This window comes from Solanum verrucosum, unplaced genomic scaffold (assembly GCF_900185275.1).
Source record: "Solanum verrucosum unplaced genomic scaffold, falcon-dt-bn FXZP01000254.1, whole genome shotgun sequence".
NCBI classification, from domain to species: Eukaryota; Viridiplantae; Streptophyta; class Magnoliopsida; order Solanales; family Solanaceae; genus Solanum; species Solanum verrucosum.
The window spans coordinates 148436-171559 of record NW_026019983.1 but is presented as its reverse complement, the minus strand read 5'-3'; the positions used below and the strand labels follow the sequence as shown (position 1 = coordinate 171559).

Here is a 23124-nt window from a genome sequence, read left to right as displayed (position 1 = left end):
TAGTATTTGGGAACCTAAAGTCAAAAGAAATGATAGTGACTTTCTAATTTTTGAAGATTGCAATCTTCTAGCTGATAATATGTGATTATGGTTAGGTCAGTAAAATCAAAAACAAATATATTCAGTATAATTTAACAAATGATATTTAAGGAGATAAAATATATACAAATCTTATTCCTATCAATAAAATCTATAAAGTAGAACAAAAGCGAACTTCTTCAATAATTAGCTAGGAGCAAACAATGGTTGATGTAGGCAAAAAACCAACAAGATTCAACTAAACTCAACATTTTTTACATGAAATATGAATTCATACATAAAAACACAAGGTAGCTGTGTCATCATAATTTCAAAATTGTAATAAATTCATAGGTGAAAATCCAAATATCATATTTAGAATTTTGAATTCATCTACCGGAGCGTAAAACAAGAAAAGAAAGAGAACAAGTAGCACTCTCTAGGGTTAATTCCAAATAAGTTTGAGATAAGAATTTTCACATCTCATTTGATCTATAACCCAGCCCCCTTCAACATTTCTCATAATGTGTTCAACTTCATTTCTCAATCGATTTGTACATGTCATATTTGCATAGAATATTCTAATCTTCTCTGTATCATTTCAATTATGTTGAAAAAAACAATAAAAAGAAAAATAGATCAAAAGCATGAACAAGGAACATACATTCAATTTTTATTTATTTTTTGACATTTACTAGATGTACTTACACATGTAGAAATATGTAGATTAATTTGAACTTGAAGAGTACTTAGATAATAATTCATCTAACAAATCAGCACCTAAATCTTCAAATATCAACACATTTTCTTCTTCTTTAACATTTTTCATTTTTCTTGATCTCTTCTTGTGTTTTTCTTTTAGGGCTTCAGCTGGTGACATTAATCCATCTTGCAACAAGAAGCTACATTCCATTTTTGTTAGCGAATCGCGTACTTTTTCCACTGGAAAATTCAAGTAAATTGAAGGACCTCTTGTGCAAAACGCGGCTTGGTCATAAGCCAAAGCAGCTTCTTCAGCAGTATCAAATGTTCCAAGCCAAACCCTAATTCCGTTCCTTGTTGAATCCCTAATTTCAGCTGCATATTTTCCCCAAGGACGTTTTCGAACACCTATAAACTTGTGGGGCTTTTTTGGTATATTATGGAAGTTATGATTAACTTCTAATTCTTCATTTGATTGAGCTTCAACTTTAACTTCATGAGAAGTTATTTTCTCATCTTGAATTATCTTCAAATCCATTTTGTGTTGGAGATATTTGTGTTCTTCTTCGATCTCTCTCCTTATTGATCTAAAAATGAGTGGATCAACTTAATTAATATATCTTTAGAGATTATATTTAAATTATATACACCGACCACCGACTGACGATAGAAAGAACTTTTCACACCATCAATTAAATTTCAAAGGCGTTCAAATTAATATTTTCTCTGTCTCTAATTACTTGTCCATTTTTCATTTTTTAGTTGTCTCTAATTACTTGTCCATTTTGACAAATCAAGAAAGAACAATTTCTTTTTATCAATTATACCCTCAATTAATTATCTTAAGTTTTTAATTCGTGCACTTCATAATTAATAGGGGTAAAATGATAAACTCACTATGTCAATAAATGTTTTCTTAATAGGTGTGCCAATTCAAAAGTGGAGTAATTAGGGACAGAGGGGTATACAATAATACCTAAGTTCAACATCATATATATACTTATAGACTAGGTTGTTCGGACTCTTCAAAAATGTAATCGGCTTGTCAAGTCCTTCAAAAGTAATGTATTTTTGAAAAATCCTACATAGATATGACAACATTTTAAAGAGTTCGAACAACTTAGCTCATAGATATTTGAAGATTTTAGAAAGTTATAGGGATCATGTGTGAATTCGTATTTTATGGTTGATTCAGAGGTCTTGAATTCGAGTTTTAGGTATGGAGAATAAATCATGTTGAAAGCATCGTCCCCTAAAATAGGCTTGCAATATGTAAATATTAAATTCGGATTAGTCATAATGCAATACGAGTACTGAACGTCGAGTGAGAAATAATATAAATATTTTTTATCATATGTGTTATTCCCCATTATTGGATTATTAATTTAATATAAGTGAACAAGTGGGGATAATTATTTGACAAGTTGGATTAATACTGTGGCATCTGTACTAGATTTAGAAGTTATATATATTGTTTGCCTATAAGTAAGATTAGGACAAGGATTAATTAGCAATTGATCATGATCTACTTGCTATAACTGTTTGATTTAAGCTGGATTAGGATGATTAAGAGGTTGCTTAATAAATTATTAGTTTTATTATAATTTTTTTTTTTATAATTATTATTAATATAAATCGTCTGGCTGTCTACCACTCAACTCTCCACCACTAAAAACATGTGTATTAATATTTAAACCTAATAGAAACAAAATTTAAATAGAAATGTCCCCATTTTTTTTTGTTTCTTTTAACAGAATAATAAACACTATTGAAATATATTATAATTAATTGGAATCGATAGAAATCTATTTCAATTTTAACATTATTTGAGCCCTAGCTAATTCAAGAAAATCGTAAAATTAGGCATGTCATTTCATTCGAAAAAAATTCGCAAAACTCGAGATAATATTAATTAGAGGTCATATGTCATTTGGCCATAACATTAATTGATTTTATTATCCTACTACTAGTCTTTCTTTTTCGCCTTTATTTGGATATGACTATTATATTAATGACACTTCAAATCAAATACTGATCCGGAGAAATGTCACATCTTATAATAGCTAATAAATTTATATTATAAAATATGTCTTCTTGAGGAAAAAAAAAAACCTAACCTCTTAATAACCACATCCTTATCTAATTAAAGTTGTTTTTCCCTTTTCTTTTCTAAAAGTATCCAAAGAGTTCTTTGTATGAATATTTCACGTTTCTAGGAACAAAAAATGGTCCATGTAAGTCTTTTTAGAAAATAAATGGAGAAATTAAAGTAGGTGATAGCATAGTGTTCCCCAAAAGTCTTCATTTTTTATCTTTATTTCGCCAGCTGGTCCGTTGGCTCTATCAGCTACTTCATTAGCTTCTCTATAAAATAATTCAGGTCCATACAATAAGCGTCGAATACGTCCAACTAAACAATAGAAATGTACAATATTTTTATTTATTAATATATAAAAATAACATATTACAGGTAATTCTTATGATATTTATTAAAGTTATTAAATTTAAAAACGTACAAATAGTTGGTACGTATCTTTTAACTTTTCTAATCAATTTATATTGTTTTTTTGGCATAAAGAATTAAGTTGTGTTTAGTAGACGTTTGGACATTAAAAAAATGTAATATCTTAAACAAATTTAAAAATAATATTTGAAAATTGAAATTGTAATTGTAATTAAACATGTATTTAACATTTAAAAAAGAAGATAAAAACTTTGTGAGAAAACAAGTCAAAAACATTTTTCATATATACTTGGACCTCATTTTAAATTTATTTATTTATTCAAAAAAAAAAACAATTCATATATAACTAATAATTATTCTAATTTATTTTATTTTTTTAGAAAAAAGCAATGTTCATTGAAACTATTACCAAAGCATGATGAGATCATCATAAGGTCCAAGATGATGCGGTCAATGAGGTCACAATTAACAAATTAAAATAATAGGAATCTTATGAACCATGAATTCAAGATTGCAAATAAAAATACGAGTTTCGCTGAATTCAGTAATTTTGATATAAATTTCGTATTATAAATATTAAAAGTTCACTTAATAAAAATCTCAATAATTTTTTTTAATAATTTTAAATTTATAAATTCAATTCTAACTCAGTAAAAAGAATAATACGAAAAAAATTAATCTGGTCCTTTAATAATTAAATATTAGCCTCACACTTGAGATTTTGTCTTTTTCCGTCGGCTGATAGATACCCCACAAGTACTTTTTTCCCCTAATTTAAATAAACGTCCATTAAATACGACAACTAATATTATGCTTTTATTTCCTTTTTATAGCTGGTTAAAATTAGGGTAGATGGTTTTCATAGCAGAAAAATATTTTCCAAAAAAAAGTGATTTTTTGTATGTTTGGTATGTTATGTAAATAAAAAAAATGTATTATTTTAAAAATATTTATATATAATTTAGAGAAATATTATGAGAGGTAATGAGGGTGGTGATCAGGAGGACGGGACTACGAGGGTGAAGGTGAAAATGAGGTGCACTAAAGAGCGGGGAGAACAAAATCAAATATGAAACGTCGCTTGTGAGATTTGTTTTCCCTATTTTCATTAGAGAAGTTTTTACATTTTAAAAAAAGTTATTTTGTGAGAAAGATTATTTTTCAAATAATCGAACAAATCAATTTCTTTTTAATTTATTTCAAAAGAATGATTCTTTTTCGTTTTTTGCTTTATATAAAACCATAAGTTTTTTAAGTGATATACATGAGATGTTTAAAATCATAATTTAAATAGTTTGATAATAGCCACACAAATATATATTATGATAAATTTAAGATCACAAATTGGATTCTAAAAGTTATTTGTTTGTTCTTTACTTTTTCTTTTAAGTTTGTTTGAACAAAACATGTCTCTTTCCTTTTTTGAAGCTTTTTTACTTCTAACTTTAACATTATGTGGAAAATGGACCTCAAATTACATATTAAGCATAAAAACGGAAGTTACTGAGTTCAAGTGAACATGTAATGGTTAACCAATACAGTAGATTCACCCTACATTGAAAATAGACAATTTGAAAAATATGAAAAACAACAAGAAAAAGGATAATGACCCTCACAAGTTCAACAGAACGAACAAGACCGACAACAATAACCAATAAGAAAAAAAGAGAAAATAATTAAAACAAGAAAATATTTACTCTGATCCAATTAATTTTATATGAAGATGTCTGATGGAACACAAAAACTTCAAATTTGGTTACAACACTTGAATGAAGAAGATTGGAACATGTACAGTAATTATCAAATAACTCAAAAAAAAATAAAAAATACCTATGATAAACAATTTAGCAACAAATTAAAACAAGTATATATTTATATTTATCAATATTTAACTGATATTCTTTTATCTTATTTTACAAAAAAATGATCTTCTTCTATTACAAAATGAGGGATCATCAAAGAAAAGGGGAAAAAGAATTTAGAAACTGTGAAAATTGAACTTACATCTATTATATCAGAAAACTATCATTGATACCATTAAACTGTAAGTCAGGTAAATTGATATTAGGGTTTCGATAAACGGATGAATAATTAGGAATTCACACCAAAAGTATTAGGGAAAAAAATTAAAAAATAGGAAACAATAAAACTTTTAAGTATATAATAAATAAATAAAAAAATTTTAAATTTATTCAGAAGTAGAACACTTACTAGATAAAAGTTCATCTAATAAATCAGGACCTAAATCTTCAAGAACCAATACATTACTATTGTTTTGTTCCTTATTAGATTTAATTGTTTTTTTACCTTTACTATTTCTCTTCTTGTGTTTTTCCTTTATAATTTCAGCTGGAGACGATGTTGAACCCTCTTGACTATTATAATTAAATCCTCGTAACGATTCTTGAACTACCTCCACTTGAAAATTAAGACATGTTGAAGGACCACGCATTGAGAGTGCAGCTTGGTCATACGCTAAAGCAGCTTCTTCAGCAGTATCAAACGTTCCAAGCCAAACCCTAATTCCATTTCTCGTTGAATCTCTAATTTCAGCTGCGTATTTTCCCCATGGACGTTTTCGAACTCCAATGTATTGTTTTCCCTTTTGTGTATTTTCTTGATCTTGAATAATATTATTATTAGTGAAAGTAATAATCTCTTCTTCATCTTTGATTTTGATTTCCTCATCATAGGAAGTACTTTTTTCTATTGAAAAAGAATCCATCTTTAAATTGGATGAATTTTTTTTTAATGATTATATGAAGAAAAAAAAAATGTTGAAATGACAATAGACCTTAACAAATTAGCTTTAATGGATGTTTTTGTGATGAAGAAACGGAAAATGAAAGGGTCATTTTGGATTATAGAAAATGGAAAAGAAAGTTGCAAGATTCTTTGACAACTAGGATGCCAATATATGGCATTAGATTTTGATTGGTGTGATTTATTGAAAAGTTAGATTTGGTTTATTAACTTCTTAAGTCATTTGTTTAGATATTTTTTAACTGCTATAATAAGACGTTATTATAAAAAAAATATAATTGATTCAAAAAAATTTAAAGTCGTTATATGAAAGTTTTATTTAGCAGACGTCAACTGTTATAAATAGATTTGATTGTATGATATATTTTAAAATTAGTTATTAGACCGATTAATTTGAATTTGTACAATAAAAAATCTATTATGTGAGGTTTTAACCTTAAAACTTCATTCGTGACCGGATTAAAATTTGAGATGTTTAATTAAAATGAAGAAATACTACAGTATTATTCCACTAAACTTTCATTGGTAGAGTCTTGGAAAGCCTTTTTAATTTTTGTGGATGTGATATTATTAAGTAATCCTAAAATTATTATTAGTATTATTAACTAATAATTGTGAATAAGTACTAATTAAATGTATATAATATCCAAGAAACATTATTTATCTATGAATACTCATGATTGATGTAACTAAAATGAATAAACAATGTCTATAAAGTCAATCATTTAAAAGTGTCAAAAATTAATTTAAATTAACTTGCGATATCATGTCCAATAAAAATATTCAATTTTCTTGCTAGCATTGCTAAATTTCGTTAATAAGCAGAATTAACAGTACGACTATCACTTATGAATTGACTTTTAAGATTTAGCTTATGTGCAGGAAAATGAAGAATAATAATAAATCTAAAATTTGTTTAATTATATTGCTTATAATTATCTTCTTCATTTAAACAATTACTATCATCTCATCATTAATTAGTAATCAGAAAGTAAGCAATTTACAAACTGATAATTGCTATTATCAGATTTTTAATTTTATGACTCTTTGATATTTGTCGTTTTCAGTCTGGTGATACCCCAAAATTATTTAATTTTAAAAATAATTTCAAGCATCCTTTGTTTTGAATACATGTCTAATATATTATAAATATAATATAAGGTAAGAGTTAACATTTTTCATATTTAAATAGTGGGAAAGTCAAGAGAAAGTTGCTAAGAATACACACATATATATATAGGAATTTTTCATTATTATTTTTTTACCGTCAAACCTCTTTATAACAATATTTCACTGTAACAATCATATTTATATGGAATCGATCTTTTATATTATATTATATTATATTATATTATTTGTTCTTTATAATAACGTTTCTTTATAAGAGTAAAAAAATTGAAATTACAAACAACGTCAGGAAATTATTTGATTGTAATTAAAATAGACAAATAAATGGCATAAATCTGGTCAAAGTGGTCCAATTTTTTTTTGTAGCATGTAGCTAGGTTTTAGGATTGATTTCAAAGAAATAGCATACATCATGTCAAAGTGGTCCAAATTTTATATTTAGAATAATTTTCATAAATAGTGAGTAAGAATTGAAAAAAATAAAATGCATCCCCTTTTATAATTTTATTATTTTTATATAAAGATATGATATTTGATGCTCACTAGTACAATTAATTCAAATTCACATAACTTAACTTATTATTGAAGGAGTCACTTACAAACTTTATTGAAGAAGTCTCTTTTATTGAAGAAGTCTCTTTCAATACTTATTAACGCAAATGACGTGCTCCCTACTAGAAATTTCTTCATTCTCACAATTCGAACTCTAGAATTTATGTATATTCCAAGTCTTTTGACAATTTCCCTTTGTTGACATTGATTTGATTAATTCAAATTTGCATCGTACATAATCAAGTAAAAGAGGACATGTTTGATCTCCATTCACAATTGGATAATACACTATTATTCAACGAAAAAACGTCAATTTTGATGAAATCATGCCTCCAATTTTACATTTCTTAATCGTTACATGTCATATAATGTGAACGATTTGTGCCTTGATGATGAACATTTCACATTAATGTTGCTACTTAAAGGTTGTGAGTTCAATTTACAATTGTTTAATTAATCGCGTTAAGACTCAGAGAGGATATTGATGATTGTAAACATAGTTTTGATATCAATGGCAGAGAGATAGTTCGTTGGACAATGAAAAATGGAGCTGTCTTGACCTATCTATCGATGAAATGGAACGATGTAACGACTAAATAATGTTACAAAAACTTATATCTTGGTTCTGCATTTGTTGTTGTGATAACTTGCACTACTAGAAACACACGAATTTTTTATGGTCCTTTCATTGAAAATCATCGTAATTGTACTCTTCATCCTGCATTTTCATTGGAAATATGTCAAAATTGTACTCGTTACAACTGTTTCCAACAGACTTTCCCTCAGGAATTCGGATTTCAGACAGTGTTCCATCAGCTCTGTTGAAAATTCACGTTTTTTTAGAAAGTTGAGCTGTCCAAAACACAGATTTTTTTCACCTCTCGTGTCCTAATGAAGCGCGAATTGAGATAAATGAAGAGTTCCTCTATCGGATGATCAAAACCAAATTCTCCCTCAGCTTGACTAAGCAAATGTTGAAAAAAAGGAACAAAATTGAACTTCTGTTCTTATGGTTTTCACCAACATAGACAACAAAAAATGACCTTTTGGAACGTCTCCTAGTGTCCAAAACTTGTTGAGGACTCGAGTAGATTGAGTTATACGAGGAGCTCAGATGGCATAATCGTAGCTATAGAGTAATGAACAGAAGATATTTAAGGAACTCGATAGCAGATAAGTCATCGAATGGTCAAGTATTTATAAATTTTGACCATATTGTTTGATACAACATGCCCTACATGTACTGGTGCCTTATACCAAATGATCTCAGAAGATTTCAATGTCAAGTGAATCCAAAACAATATTAATGAAGTTTGTCAACTTCTTTCAAGTTGAGCACAAGTGAAAAAAAAGACAATACCATATGATGTATCACATGGTATTGCCTTATAAGATCTTTGATAAACACTTATAGTTTAGTGGAAAACAATACTACATGTATGTTTATATAGCCCTATTTGTTGTTATTCTGCGAAAAATGAAAAAAAAATGCATCATGGTTTTGTTAAGGTCACCTATCTACATGACAAAGAAGAGAGCAGAACATGGTTCTGCTTCTTACCAGTACTAACTCATTTGATGGTTTCAAATTATTGGCGTTTGGTGGGAAGTAGCAAATAGAGCTGATATCATAGCTAATCGGCTGTTGATCAAAGAGAAGAAAGGAAGAAACTTATCATCTTTTGTTCTCAAACTTAGCCAACAGGGATCAGCACATGGCTTTGCCTAACATATTTATCAGCTTCTCTTGTATAAATAAGCCCTCTTTCATGAGCCTTTTCATCATCAAGCACAAGCATTATCAATTCAGCCATCAAAAGTCTCTAAATTTGTTATTTACTTTCTTGTTTTCAATCTTTTGGAAAAGAAAATGGTAATGATTAGTACCAAGAAACTCATCAAAATGGCTAGGAAATGGCAGAAGTTTGCAGCCATGCAGAGGAAGAGGATTTCATTTCCAAGAAATGACAGTGATGCAGATGATTGTAGTACGTCTTCATCGTCTATAGTTGAAAAAGGACATTTTGTAGTATACACAGCTGATCAAGCACGCTTTGTCATTCCATTGGCTTACCTTGAAAATGAAGTCATTAGGCAACTCTTGAACTTGTCTGAAGAAGAATTTGGGCTACCGAGTGGTGGCCCTATTACATTACCCTGTGATTCAGCTTTCATGAACTATATCATTTCACTAATCAAAAAAGGCGTAGCTGCAGGAGATCTTCACAAAGCATTGCTCCTATCAATTCCTTCATCTTGTTGTTCAACTTCTTCTTTGCACCAAGAAAGTGGAAACCAACAGCTTCTTGTTTGTTGAGTCATAATCAACAATTTTTTTAAATTACATTCTAGCTTAGATAGGGCATAGAATGAAACACAATTGTAAAGCACATCATACAGATTGAATATTATTTTATAAGAGAAAATTTACTATATCCACTGTTTTCACTTTTACATTTGGTTCCTGAATTGGTACCACTTATGTATTGCAAGCATTTCACTAACTGCGGTACCTCCTTGATCGAACAAGGTCTAAATGATCAATCAATCAACTATGCCTCCTTCTATGTGTATGCATTAGTATGTTCCAATCAGGCTTTGCTGAAGTATCTGCATTAGGGTGGCAGAGATGAGAGACAACGGCATCTGAAGTATCGCAGGGCTTGTTTTCTAAGTTAGCATCCTGTGTGAACATTTTGTGGTATTTTCAGACTTCAGAAGCAATTAGGTGATAAAACAATATGAGCTAACAAGTCTTGAAATCTAAAGGAAGACTCAAGTTTGATATTAGAAAAACTAAAGACATACTTTACTCTAACTGATGATATAAGAATGAACAAGTAACACATAATCTTGAGAAATGCACAGAAAAAAGGAAAACTTTTTGCACTGTGTATATATAAGTTTATGGAATGTCTCACATCCAAAAGTTTATCCAAGTATACAGACACTAAACTTGTTGAATGGTAGGCCTCATTGCTTCTCATAACTTGGAATCAAGGACATCCTACGTAATTTCTTTTTACTTATCACAAGTCATGTCATTCTTATGCCGCTGAATGATACTTTCTTCGATGTGCTAGTTTGCACCACTTAGCAGAAAAAATCTAAATGAATAACGGCATTGTTCTAGCAAATATAACCAAAATAGTGATTGTTAAAACAGCACTTCTGCTATTCATAAATTGATCATGGAAACAATTTCTATAGATTCTTGTGTTTCTGAACTATACAGTGAGAGTTCCTATCTAATCTCCTCTTTCTAAAATCTAAGTTCTACTGTTTTACAAAATTTCATGTGCAAAGATTGGCACTTTGATACAATTCATCATCTCCTCAAGCGGGATGTGAGATCAACAAACACATCCTCTTTGCAAGGTATTGTGAGACCACCCATTGGATGATCGAAGCCAAACTGTTCTTCAGCTTGAGTTAACAAGTCTTGAAATAAAGGCTGGCTCAAGTAAGATATTGGCACGACGAATCTCTTCTTCTGACTCTCTCCAACATATACTGCACAATGACCTTTGGGAACACCTCCGGAATTTGAAAACCTCCTCAAGAGTCTTGTACCTTGAACAAGGGGACTCAGTTTGATAGCCATAGTGAGATACTTTTTTAACCTCAAATGATGAGTTCAAAGGATTTTGAGAAGCACACAACAATGAGACTTGTGTTTTGCATAAAATGATTTCTATATTTGTGTATATATACAAAGTTAGTGGTAAGCTTCATATCAAAATTTAATGGCCACATGAAGTTTCACATGGCTTTGTTAAGAACAACACTATGCCCCAGTGAAGTTGATGTCAAGATAGATATCTAAAGGTCACCTGTCTACATGACAAAGAAGAGAGCAGAACATGGTTTTGCTTCTCACCAGCAATTGTTCATTTAATAGTCTCAAAGTATTGGCATTGGTGAGAAATACCATGTAGGCCTAGTTGATCAAAGAGAAGAAAGGAAGAAATTAAACTTATCGTCTTTTATTTTCAAACTTAGCTTCATACACAAATTTTAGGCCCCATATCAACATGTCCAACAGGCATCAACACATGGCTTTGCCTAACAGACTTATCAGCTCCTCTTGTATAAATAATCCATCTATCATGAGTCTTTTCATCATCAAGCACAAGCATTATCAATTCACCCATCAAAAGTCTTCAATCTTCCGAAAAGAAAATGGCAATGATCAGTACCAAGAAACTTATCAAAATGGCCAGGAAATGGCAGAAGTTTGCAGCCAAGCAGAGGAAGAGGATTTCATTTCCAAGAAATGGCAGTGATGCAGATAGTTGCAGTACATCCTCATCATCTATAGTTGAAAAAGGACATTTTGTAGTATACACAGTTGATCAAGTACGCTTTGTCATTCCATTGGTTTACCTTGAAAATGAGATCATTAGGCAACTCTTGAAAATGTCTGAAGAAGAGTTTGGGCTTCCGAGTGGTGGCCCTATTACATTACCTTGTGATTCAGCCTTCATGGACTATATCATTTCATTAATCAAGAAAGGTGTAGCGGCTGGAGATCTTCACAAAGCATTGCTCCTATCAATTCCTTCATCTTGCTGTTCAACTTCTTCTTTGCACCAAGAATGTGGAAATCAGCAGATTCTTGTTTATTGAATCAAGATCAACATTCTTTCTGTACATACTAGCTCAAAATATAGTTATTAGAGAGGACGGAGATTGAAGAGTATACAATTGTAAAGCATATCATACTGATTGAATCTTATTTAATCAAGAAAATTTACCATATTCATGGCATTCACTTTTCACTTTGGTTATTAGGAGTCCTAACAATCTAATCCTTGATTGAAATGGAAGTCTTGACACTAATGATAACAACCATGTCTCAAATCCAAACTGTTTAACCTCAATTATATGAATCATATCTTTATTCATTATGTTCTAATCGTCCGTTTATTCCAATACTGAAAATTTTCTCTTTCAAGTGACATTAGGAGTTGTCTAGAACTAGTACATTCTCAAAATCTCAGTTAAATTTGTCTCAGCTCCAAGAGATTGTTAATATTTTGAGCACTTTGTCTGATATATGGTCTAACTTGTCCATCATCATACTGTTGCTCCTATCGATCGGTGCATCTGAAGGTCCATGTAGCATATGAAGGATTGTATCTAAGAAAATACAAGAAACAAATACTTTTACGAAATACACAGAAAAGGAAAGCTTCTTGCACTGTGTTCTGCTAAAATATTTTGTATATGTAAGTTTATGGCAAGTCTCACATCAAATAGCTTAGCTGTCAAGAAAAAAATGAAGTATTCAGAGATTTAACGGTTAAATTTCTCGAAGACCAATAGTAGGTGGCCTCGTTGCTTCTCATGACTTGGAATCAAGGACATTGTGTTCTGCTCAGATGTGTAATTTCCAGTGAGTTATTGCAAAGGTCATTCTTATTCTGCTAAATGACACTTTCTTGTATTGCATACAGGTGTTTAGTTACTTTGTTCAGCATAAAGATTAAAAAAGAACAACGGAATTGATCATTTAAGCAAATATTATGAAAAAGGATTAATCAAAATTAGAACTTTTGCTATTCATAAATTGATCATGGAATAGTTTTCTTGATTCTTGTGTTTCTGAACTATGCAGTGAATTTTCCTCTTTCTAATATCTAAGTCCTACTACTACTTTACAAAATTTCATGTGCAGGAGAATTCATGATCTCCTCAAGTGGGAAGTGAGATCAACGAACACGTCCTCTTTGCAAGGTATTGTGAGACCACCCATTGGATGATCGAAGCCAAACTGTTCTTCAGATTGAGTTAACAAGTCTTGAAATAAAGGCTGGCTCAAGTAAGATATTGGCACGATGAATCGCTTCTTCTGACTCTCTCCTACATATACTGCACAATGTCCTTTGGGAACACCTCCGGAATTTGAAAACCTCCTCAAGATTCTAGTACCTTGAATAAGGGGACTCATTTTGATACCCATGGTGAGATACTTTTGTAACTTCAAATGATGACTTAAAAGAAAGAATAAAGGACTTTGAGAAATACACAGCAGTTGAGATTTGTGTCTTGTATAAAAAGCTTTCTGTGTATGTGTATATATACAAAGTTAGTGGTAACTGGTAAGGATGGTGAAGAGAATTTGGTGGCCACTGGTGAGAGACAATGGCACATGAAGCTTCACATGGTTTTGCGTACTCTATTATTATCAAGTATTCTGACAATAAATTTGTAGAAGAACGACATTAGGCCCTGTTTTTATTTGAAATAAATTCCACAAGCATCGATGAAGTTGATGCTGAGATGGAAATCTGAAGGTCACCTATCTACATGACATAGAAGAGAGCAGAACATGGTTTGCCTCTTACCAGTAGGCCTAGTTGATTAAAGAAAAGAAAGGAAGAGACTTATCTTCTTTTATTTTCAAACTTACCTTCATCCACAAAATTTAGGCCCCATATGAACATGGCCAACAGGCATCAGCACATGACTTTGTCTAACAAACTCATCAGCTCAACTTGTATAAATAATCCCTCTTTCAAGAGCCTTTTCATCATCAAACACAGGCATTATCAATTCAGCCATCAAAGGTCTCTAAATTTCTTGTTTCCAATCTTCCGAAAAGAAAATGGCAATGATTAGTACCAAGAAACTCATCAAAATGGCTAGGAAATGGCAGAAGTTTGCAGCCATGCAAAGGAAGAGGATTTCATTTCCAAGAAATGGTACTGATGCAGATAGTTGTAGTACATCTTCATCGTCTATAGTTGAAAAGGGACATTTTGTAGTATATGCAGCTGATCAAGTTCGATTTGTCATTCCATTGGTTTACCTTGAAAATGAGATCATTAGGCAGCTGTTGAACATGTCTGAAGAAGAATTTGGGCTTCCGAGTAGTGGCCCTATTACATTACCTTGTGATTCAGCCTTCATGGACTACATCATTTCACTAATCAAGAAAGGCGTAGTTGCTGAAGATCTTCACAAAGCATTGTTCCTCTCAATTCCTTCATCTTGCTGTTCGACTTCTTCTTTGCACCAAGAAAGTGGAAACCAACAGCTTCTTGTTTGTTGAGTCATAATCAACATGCTAGCTCAAAATAGATTTTAGATAGGGCATATACTGAAGAACACAGTTGTAAAGCACATCATACACATTGAATGTCATTTTATCAGAGAAAATTTACCATATCTGCGGCTTTCACTTTTACATTTGGTTATGAGAAGACTTAACAGTCTAATCCTGGATTAACAACACTTTGTTTATTGCAAGGATTTCACTTACTGCAGTACCTCCTTGATCAAATAATGTCTAAGTGCTTGAAAGTTTTGACTCTAAGGAGATCAATCAATCAACTATTCTTTCTTTTATGTATATGCATTAGTATGTTCTAATCAGACTTTGCTGAAGTATTGCAGGGCTTGCCTTCTAATTAAGTTAGCATCCAGTGTGAACATTTTGTGGTATTTTCAGAAGCAATTAGGTGACAAAACAATATGAGCTATCAAGTCTTGAAATCTAAAGGCAGACTCAATTAGTATGATATTAGAACAACTAAAGACATCCTTAAAATTCCTCTTCTTGAAAAATGTACAGAAAAAGGAAAGCTTTTTGCACTGTGTTCTGCTCAAATACTTCGTGTGTGTGTGTATATAAGTTTATCGCAAGTCTCACATCCAAAAGTTTAGTAGTCGAGACAAGTAAAGATGTGCTATTAGTATCCTAGTATTTAGACACTAAACTTGTTAAATATTAGGCCCCATTGCTTCTCATAACTTGGTAAAAAAATTTAAAGCCTTAAGAACAGATAAAGCTGATGACTTCGTTTCGCTATGTAATTTCTTGTTACTTATCACAAACTTCATTCTTATTCTGCTAAGTGATACTTTCTTCGATGTGCTAATTTGAACCACACAGTGCAAACTATTATTTGTTTAGCAGAAGATTTCTAAATAAATAATGGTTTTGTTTTAGCAAATATAACCAAAAAAGTGATTATAAGAAACAGCACTTCAGTTATTCATAAATTGATTATGGAAACAACTTCTATAAATTCTTGTGTTTCTGAACTATACAGTGAGAGTTCCTCTCTAAATCTCCTCTTTCTAAAATCTAAGTTCTACTGTTTTACAAAATTTCATGTGCACAGATTGGCACTTTGATACAATTCATGATCTCCTCAAGCGGGATGTGAGATCAACAAACACGTCCTCTTTGCAAGGTATTGTGAGACCACCCATTGGATGATCGAACCCAAACTGTTCTTCAGCTTGAGTTAACAAGTCTTGAAATAAAGGTTGGCTCAAGTAAGATATTGGCATGACAAATCTCTTCTTCTGGCTCTCTCCTACATATACTGCACAATGGCCTTTTGGAACACCTCCGGAATTAGAAAACCTCCTCAAGATTTTAGTACCTTGAATAAGGGGACTCATTTTGATACCCATAGTGAGATACTTTTGTAACTTCAAATGATGAGTTAAAAAGGAAAAGAATGAAGGATTTTGAGTAATATACAGCAAGTGAGACTTGTGTTTTGCATAAAACAAACTTTCTATGTATGTGTATATATACAAAGTTAGTGGTAAGTTTCACATCCAAATTTAATGGTGGAGAATTTGGTGGTTGCTGGTGAGAGACATTGGCACATGAAGCTTCACATGGTTTTGCTTAGTCTACTATTATCAAGTATTCAGACATTAGGCCCTGCTTTTATTTGAAGTAAAATCGACAAGAATCGATGAAGTTGATGCCAAGATGGAAATCTAAAGGTCACCTATCTACATGACAAAGAAGAGAGCAGAACATGGTTTTGCTACTCACCAGCAAATGGTCATTTAATGGTCTCAAACTATTGGCATTACTGAGAAATACCAAGTTGGCCTAATTGATAAAAGATTAGAAAAGAAGAAACTTATCTTCTTTTATTTTCAAACTTAGCTTCATCCACAAATTTTAGACCCCATATGAACATGGTCAACAGGCATCAGCACATGCCTTTGCCTAACAAACTCATCAGCTCAACTTGTATAAATAATCCCTCTTTCATGAGGCTTTTCATCATCAAGCACAAGCATTATCAATTCAACCATCGAAAGTCTCTCTTATTTACTTTCTTGTTTCCAATCTTCAGGAAAAAAAATGGCAATGATTAGTACCAAGAAACTCATCAAAATGGCTAGGAAATGGCAGCAATTTGCAGCCATGAAGAGGAAGAGGATTTCATTTCCAAGAAATGACAGTGATGAAGACAGTTGTAGTACATCGTCATCGTCTATAATTGAAAAAGGAAATTTTGTAGTATATACAGCTGATCAAGCACGATTTGTCATTCCATTGGCTTACCTTGAAAATGAAGTCATTAGACAACTCTTGAATATGTCTGAAGAAGAGTTTGGGCTTCCGAGTGGTGGCCCTATTACGTTACCCTGTGATTCAGCCTTCATGGACTACATCATTTTGCTAATCAAGAAAGGCGTAACTGCTGGAGATCTTCACAAAGCGTTGCTCCTATCAATTCCTTCATGTTGCTGTTCAATTTCTTCTTTGCACCAAGAAAGTGGAACTCAACAGATTCCTGTTTATTGAGTCATAACAAACATTCTTTTTGTACATGCTAGTTCAAATATAGTTTTAGAGAGGATAGAGATTGAAGAGTACACAATTGTACAGCATATCATACAGTTTGAATATTATTTTATCAGAAAATTTAACATATCCACAGCTTTCACTTTTACATTTGGTTATGTGAAACTCCTAACAATTGATGACTTAGTCATGGACCACTCGATTTAAAGATATGGTGACAGAAAATTGAATAAAAGCATCAACATGAGCCATGTCTACAACTCAATTGGTCCCATATTCAACAACAACACATGATTTTGCCTTAAACACCTAACTCAAGTTGACAACTAGAGCTATAAATAAACTGCTTCTATGATCCATTTGATCATCAAGCAGATACCGATCACTAAATCAATCTTTTAAAAGATCATAAACTTTTTTTCCGTCCTATAATCCTACGAGATCAATATGATAAGCGCCAAGAAACTCATCAAGATGGCAAGAAAATGGCAGAAGTTCGCAGCAAAACAAAGGAAAAAAATTTCTTTTCCAAGATCCAATTACGATGATGCAGAGAGTTGCAGCACATCATCTTCTATAGTTGGTAAAGGGAATTTTGTGGTATATACTACTGATCAGAAGCGATTTGTGGTTCCGTTGGCTTACCTTCAACACGAGGCAATCAGACAACTATTACACATGTCTGAAGAAGAGTTTGGACTTCCAAGTGATGGTCCTATCACATTACCATGTGATGCACAGTTCATGAACTATATCATATCACTTATTGAAAGAGGTCTATCTGCAGATCTTCAGAATGCTTTGCTTGTTTTTGTACCTACAAGTCGATGCTCATCAGCTTCATACCTTCAAGAACAACGAAACTCGCAATTGCTAGTTTGTTAATCTAACTTTGATAATTTTTGTACTGGATATATGATACTCAACAAGTGTAGAGAATGTTAACATTTATATACATCATTTTCTTGACTCCAACTTGTGCTATTCTTCGACATGTTAGAAAAAAAAGTGATTTCTTTCCGTCTATATATCTGTCTAATTTTTGGATGACATAGTTACTTAATATCTTGTTCTATTCCACGCGTTGTTTGGAAAGTTATTCGATACTTGTATTGGAAGAAGGTAGCAAGTACTATGTAGAATAGTTGAGGTAAGCATAAGCTGACCCAAACAACACCATATAAATGAAGGTAAGCTGACAACTTTGATAAATATATTTCGGAACTAATAAAACTTTGCGAACAATAGATAAACATAGGTCCTTACATGATTTCAGAAAGAAAAAAAGCATGTCTCGACCATATATAAGCAAATGTTAAATAAGTGATTTCGGAGAGATCAAACTTTCTGTATAAGCAATTCCTTCCTGGAATGCAGATTGAGACCCAGATAATCCAACTAATTGTCCTTTGGATGTCCTAAATACATGACCATAGCAACTTTGCCTACGAAAGTCAAGGCTACACCTTAGTAGCACATCGCCATCTGCATACCTATATTTCGGTGTAATATTATAAGAATCAGAAGCACGTAATGTAAACAATTCAGTCCAAGATTCCACATCACCATACTCTTTCATTCCCCACAACTGAAAAGTAACGGGCTGATCTCGACGATAATTATCAGTAGAATAAAAGCAAAGCATTCCTCCCAATACCGAAATGCCATAATTGGAGCTTTGTTTGTGGTCAAATCTACACATTTGCTCTAGCAATGGTATATCTCTGTACACCTCATTTGAAATACTAAATGAAACCACAGAATAATTAAACGAATGACCTAGCCAATGAAATGCTCCACGTACAAATACCACGGGACTTATAGTGAAATCTTGATAATATGGATGAATCTCCATTTGAGATCCTGTCTTAGGGCATACAATAGTTGGAAAGTTACAAATACTTCTCCACGAACGACTTTTTAGCGTGAGAATCTCAAGGGCTTGTTCTACACCACCCCTGTTCACCTTAAGGATCTTATAGTCATCACTATTTGCGTCATATCCAAATCCAAAAGTAGTATACTCTAGTTTAAATGGTGTATAGGGAAGTGCTAGTTTTGTTGATTCTCTCGTGGAGTGGTTCCACAACAAAAGTTGGTCACCAAATGAATAATTAAGTCCAAGAAGAACCAAACCATCGCAACAAGAATAAATATTGGCTCCACCAAACGGTGTGCATTTTGAAGGGCAATTTTGTGCATCCCGAATGAGTTGATCAGTCGATAGAGAAAAACAAAAGAAGTTAAACAAACCAGAAGCAAAACTTTCACAAACAAGAAGTTTTTGGGAGTTTAAGTCATTCTTGGCATGACTGAGATGCTTCATCTTAAAGTATGACTCGGAGATTAACTTCTTCCAAGATTTTGAAACACATTTGAATCGAAGAAGAGACCTCACGGGTGGCCTGATGAGGATGTCCATAATTATACCTTCTTGGTATTGAATTTCCATGGCCTACATAGGACAAAGCAAGTGCTTTAGTATTTCACAAGTTAAAGACATTAATCTTTTGGACACACACATTCCAATGGCGGGGAAGCAGTGGCGGAGTCAGAATTTTCACTAATATAAAAAAAGTATACACAAAAAAAAAGTCAAGAATATTCAACATTAACTACATATACATAGAAGCAGAAACAAAGTCTATCGCCACGCGAACCATCAAATACGAGATTTTTTAAAGAAGAAAGCTATAGAAACTATAGTCCATCAACAATAAACAAAATTGTAACAACATTGAAATCAAAACTCACTTGATGATCAACAATATCTATTAGCTTTATGGCTGCTTTACAACTCTCTTCCCAGCAAATTAATTAAAAAATATAGTGGTCAGAGTTACGGATTCAGAATTTTTAGTTTATGAATTTTGAATAGATTACATATTAAACAAATTTGTAACATAATTACAGGGCTTGAGCCAAAGCTACTTGATTCTGCCGAACCAAATAATGGTGGCTCCACTTGGGGGTTATTCTAATGTTATTCACTGGAAAATTATATTGTATATATATACATGGTCAAATTCTGCTTCTTCATGAATATTTGAATCTCCTTAGTGAAAATAAGATGTAAAAGAAATTAATTACCTTTGCAAATTTGATTGAACTCGACAATTTGAATGTTAGAGTTATTTAAAATAAAAAATAAAAAATAAAAAATGCAGTTGGATACTAGGGTTTATAGTAGTCACGAATTGGACTTGAGGAGAAATTAACTTTGTTGGAACAGTGAAGTCAATATATAGTATTAAAATTATTAAATTTATTTTGTGAAATTAAAGTAACTAAACTTTAATTACGTCCATCTATAACAAGTTAGGAACTTAGGATTAAATTAGTTATGTTGAGATTAGTTATATTAAGATTAGTTACTCTAGTATTATCTTTTAGTAAATATTTGATTTGTTGTATTAAATTGTGGAATAACTTATTCTTGAATAAAATAGTTAAAATGACAAAAATATCCCCTCAGACCCTTTTTATACTTATGGAGGATATTTTTGTAATTATAGATATTGTTGAACATAGGTGAGTTTTGATTTCAATGTTGTTACAATTCAGGATCAGATTGTTAAGTCTACTCATAACCAAATGTAAAAAGTGAAAGATGTGGATATATATGGTAAAATTTCTGATTAAATAATATTCAATTTGTATGATGCGCTTTACAATTGTGTTCTTCAGTCTATGCCTTATCTAAAAACTATATTGAGCTAGAATGTAACAAAACAAATGTTGATTATGACTCAACAAACAAGAAGCTGTTGGTTTCCACTTTCTTGGTGGAAAGAAGTTGAACAGCAACATGAAGGAATTGAGAGGAGCAATGCTTTGTGAAGATCTCCTGCAGTTACGCCTTTCCTTGTTAGCGAAATAATGTAGTCCATGAAGGCTGAATCACAAGGTAATGTAATAGGACCACCACTCGGAAGCCCAAATTCTTCTTCGGACATGTTCAAGAGTTGCCTAATGACTTCATTTTCAAGGTAAACCAATGGAATGACAAAGCGAGCTTGATCAGCAGTGTATACTACAAAATGTCCTTTTTCAACTATAGACGATGAAGTTGTACTACAATCATCTGCATCACTTACATTTCTTGAAAATGAAATCCTCTTCCTCTGCATAGCTGCAAACTTCTGCCATTTCCTAACCATTTTGATGAGTTTCTTAGTACTAATCATTGCCATTTTTTTTGTTTGGTAGATTGGAAACAAGAAAGTAAACAAGAAATTTAGAGACTTTTGATGGCTGAATTGATAATGCTTATGCTTGATGATGAAAAGGCTCATGAAAGAGGGCTTATTTATACAAGAGGAGCTGATAAGTTTGTTAGGCAAAGCCATGTGCTGATGCCTGTTGGCCAAGTTAGTATGGGGCCTAAAATTTGTGGATGAAGCTACTAAGTTTCTTCCTTTATATTCTTTGATCAACTAGGCCTACTTGGTATTTCTCAGTAATGTCAATAATTTGAGACTATTAAATGAACTATTGCGGGTGAGAAGCAAAACCATGTTCTGTTCTGTTCTTTGTCATGTAGATCCATCTTGGCATCAACTTCATTGGGGCCTAGTGTTGTTCTTCAACAAAGACATGTGAAACTTCATGTGCCATTGTCTCTGACCTGTGGGCTGTGGCCATTAAATTTAGATATCTAACTTTGTATATATACACATACATAGAAAGGCTTTTTTATGCAAAACACAAGTCTCACTTGCTGTGTATTACTCAAAATCCTTCATTCCCTCTTTTAAGTCATCATTTGAAGTCACAAAAGTATCTCGCAATGGGTATCAAAATGAGTCCCCTTATTCAAGGTACTAGAATATTGAGGAGGTTTTCAAATTCCGGAGGTGTTCCTAAAGGTCATTGTGCAGTATATGTAGGAGAGAGCCAGAAAAAGAGATTCGTCGTGCCAATATCATACTTGAGCCAGCCTTTATTTCAAGACTTGTTAACTCAAGCTGAAGAACAGTTTGGCTTCAATCATCAGATGGGTGGTCTCACAATACCATGCCAAGAGGACGTGTTTGTTGATCTCACATCCCGCTTGAGACGATGAATTGTATCAAAGTGCAAATTGTTTTGCATATGAAATTTTGTAAAGTAGTAGTAGGACTTAGTTATTAGAAAGAGTAAAATCCATTGTATAGTTCAAAACACAAGAAACTAGAAAATTTCATCAATGATCAATTTATGAATAGCAAAAATGCTGGTTCTGATAATCACTATTTTGGTAGTATTTGCTAAAACAGTTCTGTTATTCATTTAGAACATGCACATCGAAGAAAGTATCCTTTAGCGGAATAAGAATGCCATTTGAGTTTTTTCTCACCAGCTCCACCTTATTTATCTCGACTACTAAACTTTTGGATGTGAGACTTACCATAACATGTACAGTGACAAAATATTTCATTTTATGTGCATTTTTAAAGATTCTTTGTTTCTTGTTTATTCTTAGATCATCATTGAGAGTTAAAAACCATAGCTTGAAAGAACGAGAATCGATATGACTCCACTTAAGGACGTCTTCAGCATCTGCAGTTGTTTTATCACCTAATTGTTTCTGCACAAATATAATTTGGACATCTTATAATGTTCAACTAGTTTATTTATAATATGCTGACACTAATTTGGAAGACAAAGCCACGCGGTACTTCAGCAAAGCCTGATGTCTGTTGGATATTGATATGGGGTCTTAAATTCGTGAAAAAGTCTTGCTGACTTCCTTTCTTTCTTCATTTGGTTGACAACTGAATGGACCTATTGATTAATAACACTGAGGAACTTCTCACAAATAATAGCAGTTTGGGACCTTTGAATGAAGAATTGATATCTTAGTGGTGTTAATAGATAAGAGGTAGAAATCCAGGATTAGATTGTTATGTCTTCTCATAACAAAATGTAAAAGTGAAAGCTGTAG

At 32.1% G+C, this 23124-nt stretch overlaps 10 protein-coding genes and 1 pseudogene across 10 annotated transcripts; 5 read left to right on the top strand and 6 right to left on the bottom strand.

Annotated features, from left to right (window-relative positions):
• Positions 1–728: 728 nt before the first annotated feature.
• Positions 729–1434, bottom strand: LOC125817869 (ethylene-response factor C3-like). Its single transcript, XM_049497375.1, has one exon. The coding sequence runs from the start codon at positions 1256–1258 to the stop codon at positions 746–748; it is 513 nt and encodes a 170-aa protein (XP_049353332.1). The 5' UTR covers positions 1259–1434; the 3' UTR covers positions 729–745.
• Positions 1435–5372: 3938 nt separating this feature from the next.
• Positions 5373–5909, bottom strand: LOC125817850 (ethylene-responsive transcription factor 1B-like). Its single transcript, XM_049497358.1, has one exon. The coding sequence runs from the start codon at positions 5907–5909 to the stop codon at positions 5373–5375; it is 537 nt and encodes a 178-aa protein (XP_049353315.1).
• A 3504-nt stretch (positions 5910–9413) lies between these two features.
• LOC125817807 (auxin-responsive protein SAUR68-like) lies at positions 9414–9958 on the top strand. The gene has a single exon (XM_049497320.1). It carries the CDS (start codon positions 9498–9500, stop codon positions 9942–9944), a length of 447 nt encoding a protein of 148 aa, XP_049353277.1. The 5' UTR covers positions 9414–9497; the 3' UTR covers positions 9945–9958.
• A 925-nt stretch (positions 9959–10883) lies between these two features.
• Positions 10884–11231, bottom strand: LOC125817820 (auxin-responsive protein SAUR21-like). The gene has a single exon (XM_049497330.1). It carries the CDS (start codon positions 11229–11231, stop codon positions 10956–10958), a length of 276 nt encoding a protein of 91 aa, XP_049353287.1. The 3' UTR covers positions 10884–10955.
• Positions 11232–11792: 561 nt separating this feature from the next.
• Positions 11793–12256, top strand: LOC125817809 (auxin-responsive protein SAUR68-like). The gene has a single exon (XM_049497321.1). It carries the CDS (start codon positions 11810–11812, stop codon positions 12254–12256), a length of 447 nt encoding a protein of 148 aa, XP_049353278.1. The 5' UTR covers positions 11793–11809.
• Positions 12257–13246: 990 nt separating this feature from the next.
• On the bottom strand, positions 13247–13783 carry LOC125817805 (auxin-responsive protein SAUR21-like; annotated as a pseudogene).
• Positions 13784–14145: 362 nt separating this feature from the next.
• LOC125817810 (auxin-responsive protein SAUR68-like) lies at positions 14146–15386 on the top strand. Its single transcript, XM_049497322.1, has one exon. It carries the CDS (start codon positions 14238–14240, stop codon positions 14682–14684), a length of 447 nt encoding a protein of 148 aa, XP_049353279.1. The 5' UTR covers positions 14146–14237; the 3' UTR covers positions 14685–15386.
• Positions 15387–16751: 1365 nt separating this feature from the next.
• On the top strand, positions 16752–17198 carry LOC125817814 (auxin-responsive protein SAUR68-like). Its single transcript, XM_049497326.1, has one exon. It carries the CDS (start codon positions 16752–16754, stop codon positions 17196–17198), a length of 447 nt encoding a protein of 148 aa, XP_049353283.1.
• Positions 17199–17645: 447 nt separating this feature from the next.
• LOC125817818 (auxin-responsive protein SAUR68-like) lies at positions 17646–18083 on the top strand. Its single transcript, XM_049497329.1, has one exon. The coding sequence runs from the start codon at positions 17646–17648 to the stop codon at positions 18081–18083; it is 438 nt and encodes a 145-aa protein (XP_049353286.1).
• A 430-nt stretch (positions 18084–18513) lies between these two features.
• LOC125817848 (F-box/kelch-repeat protein At3g23880-like) lies at positions 18514–19620 on the bottom strand. The gene has a single exon (XM_049497357.1). It carries the CDS (start codon positions 19618–19620, stop codon positions 18514–18516), a length of 1107 nt encoding a protein of 368 aa, XP_049353314.1.
• A 1327-nt stretch (positions 19621–20947) lies between these two features.
• Positions 20948–21557, bottom strand: LOC125817802 (auxin-responsive protein SAUR68-like). Its single transcript, XM_049497317.1, has one exon. It carries the CDS (start codon positions 21545–21547, stop codon positions 20948–20950), a length of 600 nt encoding a protein of 199 aa, XP_049353274.1. The 5' UTR covers positions 21548–21557.
• Positions 21558–23124: the final 1567 nt, after the last annotated feature.